The 8,734-nt window shown below is 33.6% G+C and overlaps 1 protein-coding gene across 3 annotated transcripts in view; it reads right to left on the bottom strand.

The window, feature by feature from the left end:
* Positions 1-913: 913 nt before the first annotated feature.
* LOC107554527 (kinesin-like protein KIF2A) overlaps positions 914-8,734 on the bottom strand; it is a 22,102-nt gene continuing 14,281 nt past the window's right edge. Inside the window, exons 14-21 of one of the 3 annotated variants that reach the window (XM_016237048.1) lie at positions 7,677-7,881; positions 7,435-7,545; positions 7,279-7,346; positions 4,350-4,463; positions 3,855-4,002; positions 3,675-3,776; positions 2,615-2,750; positions 914-1,532 (exon numbers count right to left, since the gene is read on the bottom strand). In XM_016237048.1, the coding sequence (XP_016092534.1) occupies positions 1,447-1,532; positions 2,615-2,750; positions 3,675-3,776; positions 3,855-4,002; positions 4,350-4,463; positions 7,279-7,346; positions 7,435-7,545; positions 7,677-7,881 (970 nt within the window). In that variant the 3' untranslated portion in view covers positions 914-1,446. The remainder of the gene's footprint in view (positions 1,533-2,614; positions 2,751-3,674; positions 3,777-3,854; positions 4,003-4,349; positions 4,464-7,278; positions 7,347-7,434; positions 7,546-7,676; positions 7,882-8,734) is intronic. The other 2 variants (XM_016237049.1, XM_016237050.1) reach the window with 2 other exon arrangements.

Genomic DNA, 8,734 nt, shown 5'->3' with positions numbered 1-8,734 from the left:
TTTTTAATTTTGTTAGTGTACTATATGTTGATAAGGTTTTTATTTTATTTTATGGTACTAAAATTTATGGAACAGTTGATCCATTTGTCTTTTAACCACTTATAAAAAGTATCATGAATGCTTTGGAGCACAAAAAAGTATAAAAAAGAGAAAGAAGTTTATGAAAAATGCACAAAAAAACTTTTTTACATTTTATATGAAATATATTTTCCAAAACATTTTATTCTTAAAAGAAAAAAAAGGTCAATTTTAAAGTTGGGTTCCAAATTTGAAGATATCACAAAAAAAAAAGAGCTTTCAATAGAATTTTATTTGGGCGCACTACCAAACTTTTACACTAGATGAAATTTATTTCCCGTTAGTTAGCAAACAGTGCACGCGTGACACTTTTTATCAGTTTTTTTCCCCTGTGTTCACGTAGCAAGTAGCAAAAGCGTCAAGTTTTGTACCATCCAGATAAAAAAATAAATACATTTTTCTATGAAAAATTACCTAAGAGCACCAGAGAGATAAAAAAAACATTACAGACTGGTTAGCTATAGAAGTTTGTTTCCAGCACAGGATTAAAAAATAAAAATGGTAATTGCTACTTTTTATCCCACAGTTCTGTTTTTTTTGACCAGTTCTGAGAAGTCAGAATTGCAAGTTTCAGCTCAGAATTGCGAGATATAAACAGAATTTTGAGCTATAAACTCAGTTCGGAACAATTCAGAAAAGAAAAGTCCTGATTGTGAGAAACTTGCAATTGCGGTGGGGAAAAAAATCTGAACTGTGAGAAGTTGCAATTACCTTTTTAATGTTTTTTATTCTGCAGAATTAAAAAGTACAGAATTGCAAGATATAAATCTCAGAATTGTGAGAACGTCAGAATTCTGAGTTTCTCATGATTCTGAGAAAGAAAAAAAAATGGATTTTGAGATATATAAAGCAGAATTGTGAGAATTTTTTTCATCCCAAAAACAATGAAGTACCTTTATTTTGTCATCCTGTGTTGGAAACAAGTTTCCTTAATTAGTAGTCATAAAATAAGTGGTCGAAATGTCTATATTAGTGCATCCCTAATTGTGACTATTTCTAGACTGTATCTGCTCTTTTCCATTGGGACGGTATAAATCACATTTCAATAACGGTTATGCAAGTAAATGAGCAGTATATATACATCTGAAAAGCATGAATGAGTCAATGACATATTTACAGGATTCTCACACACACACACACAGTCCAGTAAGATGATGCAGAGCTGGTTTGTTCATGCATTAGCTCACTGTACGCCCTCTCATGGCCTTAAACGCTATCCTCATTCAGTTTAGTAAGAACTCAAATCATCTATCCAGTTAAAATGTGCTTTTGTCGGCTGAAAGAAAGCGTCACATCACGTACAGGTTACACATGTAGATACACTGGAGAGATGAGGGCTGATGGGATTGTTCTGCTGGTGCTGTGTGGCTACAGGGCTCGCGGGCGTTTGGGGTTGATCTGCTGACTGGCCTGCTCCTCTTCCTGAAGAGCCGAGCGGAAAGACTTCACTTTATCTGAAACCAAACCCAATTTACTGTGTCACACTGTTGCATTTGATTTGACATTTAAACTCTTATCTGATTTTCTATATTTGAAAGAAACATTTTTATTTTTTTTATTTTGGCTAGTTAAATTAATTTTCGGGCTACCAAAATCTGAAGAGTACCTGCCCGAAGGGCTACCAGGGATTTTGAAATTTTGCGAGCCCTGTATTTATAAATAATATAACCAATGGCAATAAACACACACACACTTAAAATGTATTTAATATAAATCAAATTTTTTTATTACTATATATAAAACTCTTGCATTCCACTATTAAATTCTTGTGAAAAATATTAATATAGTTTATAAAAATAAAAATGAGCACAAATGTAATCGATTACATTTTATAAAAATAATAAAATAAGTAATTTAAACACTAATAATGTTTATAAACATTATTACTAATATGTACATTTTATAATTTTTGGAATAAAAATACTCTATTACATATTACAATTTGTGAAAATGAATAAACATTACAATTCTGTGAAAAAAAATGTTTACATAAGAAAAATCTATACGTATAAAGTTATTTTAAAACTATTAGTTTTGTATTATGACATTACTGCTTACATTTTTAATTAAATAAACAATTTTAAACGGCAGTGTCAATAATGTAAAAAAATATATAATACAATAATGTATTATAATAAATGGCAAATCATTTTTTTATCTTACAAATAATACTCTAAATATTAATATAATGTTAATTTATATATTAACAAATATAACAAATGCTTATGTAATATATAAAAAAATCGATGCATATAAAGTCTATAATAAAACATTTTTGTATTATGACATTTTAGATTAACCTTTAAAATTGTCAATTTTGAATAAAAGTAAAAAAAAAAAAAAATTCATGTATTATAAACATCACTTCCTTAAATTGAAAATGAATTTACACTACAGTAATTTTTTTTGTTTTTGGAGAAAATGTTAATAAAATGATGTTCTTGTCTTCTCTAATTAATATGCATCACATTTAAAACTGTGACATCATAGACTTGGTTAGTTACAGGTTCTTGGAGGACGACTGTAACACACTGACCTCTGAGCTCTGTCAACACATCAATCTTCTGATCCAGGATTTGCTCAAGCTGAGTGGCAAAAGATTCCACATCATAATCAACTTCCTCGGTCATCTCCAGAAGAACCTTCTCATCCTCCAGCCAGCGTATGGACTCCTGCAACACCACACACACAACATGACCGCCCAAATCCATCACTTGCACATTCCAAAGTTGTTTTATTTTAAGCATAAGCAAAATCAAGATATACAGTGCAGTTCAAAGGTTTGGCCTCTGTGTCTGTGTGTGTGTGTGTAAGTAATATTTCATTATTTTAATGTTACAAAGCAAATAATGATTGATAAAATGGCTTATAAATAATTTTTACATTTTAGTAATAGTTTATACATAGATATGCGCACAAACAATATATATTGTTTACAGTTATACAACTATATAAATGCATATAGGTAGAATATAATTGATTATACATAACTTGAGAACAACAGTTTAAAAAAACATTTTTTTAAGAAAAGAAAATTGAATTTAAATGGATTAAAAAATATTAAATTGATCAAAAGTGACAGTAAAGACATTTATAATGTTACAAAATAATGATTTCAAATAAATGCTGTTCTTTTGAACCTTCTATTCTGAAAAATTAACCATTTTCAACATGTTTCTTGAGCAGTAAATCGGCATATTAGAATGATTTCTGAAGGATCATGTGACCCTGAAGACTGGAGGAACGATGCTGAAAATTTAAATTACATTTCAAACTACAGTCAGAGAAAACCAATATTTAAATTGAAATAATATTTCAAAATATTACTATTGACTACTTCTGATTAAATAAATGCAGCTTTGATGAGTAGAAGAGACTTCTATCATACGCATTAATAATTCTTATCAACCCCAAACTTTTGAACAGCATTGTATATTCAGATATAATAGTTCTGAAAACAAGTTTAACACCCTTTGTACGTTTACTTCTAAAGCAAGTTGACCTCATTTGAAGGCTACTTTAAGGCAGTTTAATGACAGATAAAAGGGCTCCATACGCCCGGTCCAAGTTTCTCCTCTGTGGTTAACAGCACAGACCTGAAACACGGCGCGGTGGTCCTCCAGAACCTGCTCCTCCATCTCCACCAGCTGAGACACCACCTCATGGAAGTTGAAGAGCTGCGGGGACACTTCCTCTTCCTGTGCACAACATCAACACACAGTGTCAGGTTTTCATACCAGCCCAAACAAGCTGAGCTGGGAGGTTAAATGGCTTACGTTTTGTTCACAGAGCAGCTTGAGATCGTCTCTCTGAGGAGAGCTGCCCACTCCCCACTGCGCCTCCAGCACGTCCAGCTGACTGAGCGAGTGTCCGGCGGAGCGTCCCTCCATCACCACACTGGGGTCGATGCTCAGCTCCTTCACCCTACGGTCACAGACAGCGTCTCAGTTCACCACAGTCAACATGTAACAGCATTTTTGATCCAATAAACCAACAGAAAAGGGTAATGTTACATAAACATGTTCATGCAGCATGATAATGACGAACTCCAGCCGCTCTATAAGGCACAAGCAAACACAAACCAACATGTTAGTGCAGCTGCAACGCAAAACAGAAACATGCCTGAAATGGGACAAATGGACTCAAAAAACAAGGGACCAAAACGTAAGGAGGCACATGGAGCGTAACGCAAGCGAATCATTAGAAACACAGGACTGGTATGGAGGCTCTGTCTGAAGTGAGACAGGCTTGAAACTGGAAAAGGGCGAGACCTGCTGGGTGAGGTTGCAAAGTCATCGTACTCATAGGTAGGAGAGAGTTCGGAGCGCCCGCCGCCCCCCTGAGAGAAGGGAATGTCGGAGGGACTGATCCCAAACTCCTTCACTCTGAAGACAGGACAACATACAGGAATTACAAACCCCTCCAACATAAATTAGATCCTAACCATAACATTCAGCTGTTACAGGAAGATTCCGGATTCATAATCTTTGGAAATTAGTTAAAGTTTCACCCAAAAATGAAAATTCTGTCATTAATTACTCACCCTCGTGTTGTTCCAAATCCATAAGACCTTCGTTCATCTTCGGAACACAATTTAAGATATATTTGATGAAATCTGAGGGCTCTCTGACCCTCCCATAGACAACAAGGTAACTACCACGTTCAAGGTCCAGAAAAGTACCAAGATGATCGACAAAGTAGTCCGTGTGACATCAGTGGTTCAACTAAAGTTACGAAGCTATGAGAATACTTTTTTGCGCAAAGAAAACAAAAATAACGATTTTATTCCACATTTTCATCTCTACTGAGTCACTTGTGGACACGTGTTCACGACAGTATCATGACGTGAGCGTGTGGTAGCGCCACCACACGCTCGTGTCATGGTATCGTCAGACCATGATACAGTTGAACCACTGATGTCACACGGACTACTTTGTCGATCATCTTGGTACTTTTCTGGACCTTGAACGTGGTAGTTACCTTGCTGTCTATAGGGCCTTTCGCACCGCTTTAGTAAGTTCCACAATTAGTTCTGGTACTATGAAAAGGTTCCCGCGGTGCGAAAGGCCCAAATGGGAGGGTCAGAGAGCCCTTCATCAAAATATCTTAAATTGTGTTCCGAAGATTAACGCAGGTATTACGGGTTTGGAACAACACGAGGGTGAGTAATTAATGACAACATTTTCATTTCTGGGTGAACTAACCCTTTAAACATAAAACAAACTCAATCAGTGAAAACGCACAAAATATAAATTATATTTTAGTCTATATAAATATATAAATGGTACAATATATTTGGTTATAAAAATAGAATTTTACAAATCATTAAAATGGTTTAAATTTGAATAATATGAAAATAAATATATTCATATGTACAAAAAAATAATATTTATTTATAGAATGTGTGTATATATCTACAGTGGTGGCCAAAATTGTTAGAATACTTGGCATATTTAAGAGGTTTCCGTAGTTTTTGTTGAACTGGCTATTGCAGTACCCATAAAACGAACTATTGCCGGAGCTACCTGCGACGGAAGGAATCTGCTGGAACATTGAAAATGATGGACTGGCCCCTCAAAGTCCGGACCTCAACCTCAATTAAGCTAATTTGGGGCGAGTTGGAAAATAAACTGGACAGATCTATTGTACATCCAAAGGGAAGCCTTTGGCTTGAGTTGCAGAAGGTATGGGATAACATTAGTGTTGAAGTTTTCAAGAAATATATTGACACTATGCCAGAGATCTGCTGCTCTTATTGCTGCAAAAGGTGGACATACCAAATATTAAAGTTAAAAGTGGATAAACAGTACGACTCACTTCCTCTGATATTTGTTGGGCTCAGATCAACCATCTGCATGTCTCATGAACATTATGAAATGAAATCATGTTTTGGAGGCAAAAAAGGTCAATATTTTCAGATCTGTCAGGTGTTCTAACAATTTTGGCCACCACTGTATATGGATATACTTTTGTTATTTATTTATTTTTTAAATATTCTGTAAATATTTTTTTATTAATGTATTTATTTTAGTGCTGTCAAATGGATAAACAGTACGACTCACTTCCTCTGATATTTGTTGGGCTCAGATCAACCATCTGCATGTCTCATGAACATTATGAAATGAAATCATGTTTTGGAGGCAAAAAAGGTCAATATTTTCAGATCTGTCAGGTGTTCTAACAATTTTGGCCACCACTGTATATAGATATACTTTTGTTATTTATTTATTTTTTAAATATTCTGTAAATATTTTTTTTATTAATGTATTTATTTTAGTGCTGTCAAACGATTAATCGCATACAAAATAAATGTTTTGTTTGCATAATATATGTGTGTGATCTGTGTATAGTTATTATATATGTAAGGGATAATCAACGGCTAGCCGTGCATTAAAGAATTTTAAATGCACAACGTGGAGGCAAAGAACCACCCGACGCGAAGCGGATATTTATATTCATATAATTTATATTGTAAATAAATATATTTAAAATATAAACAAAATATTTTTCTGAAATATATACATGCATGTGCATTTATATATACACAGCACACATACATATATTATGTAAACAAAAACTTTTATTTTGGATGCGATTAATCGTTTGACAGCACTAATTTATTTATTACTATATTTTACTTACATGCAATTATTTAAACTCATTAATTGTTTTTAAATTCTTGTGAAAAATATGCGTATATATGCGTGTATTTTTTGAAATAAAAAAACTATACAATTATAAAAATATAAAGAATGTATTAATACAAAGTTAGATAAAGGATTATACATAATTTCAGAATTGTATTAATTAATGTTTTACATAACAAATTTTAATAAGAAAATATGGAAATGTATGTACATAAATACAGTGTGCACAATAATAAAATAATATTTTATTTATTTAAATAAATATATTATATCTTTACATATAGTTCTTAAACCTCATACAAATTCTATTTTTATATTCTTGTGAAAAAAATGTGTGTACATGATAATAATATATTTATGATTTTTTTTCCATTAATTACAGCCCCCAGATCTCACTGGATGTGACTGTCTGGTTACTTGCTTTATAAAAGTTGAAAAAAGGGTTAAACAACATTCATCAAATATCTGGAAACAGTGAAGGGCTTCATGTAGTGTATACAACATTTTGTGTGTGTAACAGCAGCTGCAGTGTCTGCTGGGCTCACATCCGTACCTGTTGGCGTATCTCAGAGTGTTTAATGTGTTTTCACATGATGCCATTCCAGGAGAGATTGTAGCGATCTATTCACAAAAGATCAAAATCACTCACAAATACACAAATGTCACCGTCTTGAAAATGAATATATGAATATCATCCCAGTGTTCTTACCATACATGTCCTAGAGTTTTCTCCGATGAAGGAATCTCTCAAGACCTGCGTGAGTTTACTGGCTCTAAACGGAGTGTGTGGTTTGTTTCGACCCAAAGCCCTGATGCACTCCTGTCACACAAACATGAATCGACCCAGATACTAACATGATAATACAGTTTCTCAATTCACAGGCGTGGACCATCAAAACATGGGCAAATCACATGGTTCTGGAGCCGTGCGAGACGATGTGGAGCACAAACCTTCAGCGCCAGCAGACTTTTGTTGATCTCGGCGCCCTCGAGCCGCGTCTGTCGGTCGGCGCTCGACGTGTCCGCTCCTCGCTCGTTCCCCGCCAGGTCGATGAGAGAGAATTTACCGTGCATTTTGCCCCTCCTGCGGAGGATAATCTGAAACACGGCGTGACTGCGGGATGAGTGAGCGTTAGCCGAGGTCTGTCCAGACGTCCTGAGGAAAAGCACACACAAAAACCACGATTAATACCATACTGTGACTGGTTTTAAAGGAGTCACTGTCGGAAACTGATCAAGAATCATTTTAGAATAATTACACTCATAAACTTCAGATTTTTACAAATTATTCATATAAATAAAAAAGACTTTGAAATTCTTTATATAAATGTGTGTGTATATATATATATATATATATATACATACATACACACAAACATAAACACACACACTACCAGTCAAAAGTTTTTGAACAGTAAGATTTTTAATGTTTCTTTTAAAGACGTCTCTTCTGCTCACCAAGCAAGTGTCACCGTCATCACTTTTGATCAATTTAATGCATCCTTGCTATATAAAAGTATTAATTTATATAATTTCTTTCCCCCCCAAAAAAATAAAAATTATACTGACTCCAAACTTTTGAATGGTATAGTGTGTAATGTTACAAAAGCTTTTTATTTCAGATCAATGCTGATCTTTGGATGTTTCTATTCACCAACGAATCCTGAAAAAAAATGTACGCAACTGTTTTAAATATTGATAATAATGATACACTTTAGACTGGAGTAATGATGCTGAAAATTCAGCTTTGATCGCAGGAATAAATTACATTTTAAAATATATTCAAATAGAAAGCAGTTATTTTAAATAGTAAAAATATTTCACAATATTACTGCTTTTGCTGTATTTTGGATCAAATAAATGCAGGCTTGGTGAGCAGAAGAGACTTCTTTAAAAAAAAAAACATTACTTTTAAGGTCTTACTGGTCAAAAACTTTTTGAATATATATATATATATATATATATATTTTTTTTTTTTTTCCCCCTTTAAAATATAAACAATATTTTTT

This window comes from Sinocyclocheilus grahami, unplaced genomic scaffold (assembly GCF_001515645.1).
Source record: "Sinocyclocheilus grahami isolate Dianchi unplaced genomic scaffold, SAMN03320097.WGS_v1.1 scaffold505.1, whole genome shotgun sequence".
In the NCBI taxonomy this organism is placed as follows: Eukaryota; Metazoa; Chordata; class Actinopteri; order Cypriniformes; family Cyprinidae; genus Sinocyclocheilus; species Sinocyclocheilus grahami.
This window is presented reverse-complemented; position numbering and strand designations above follow the sequence as displayed.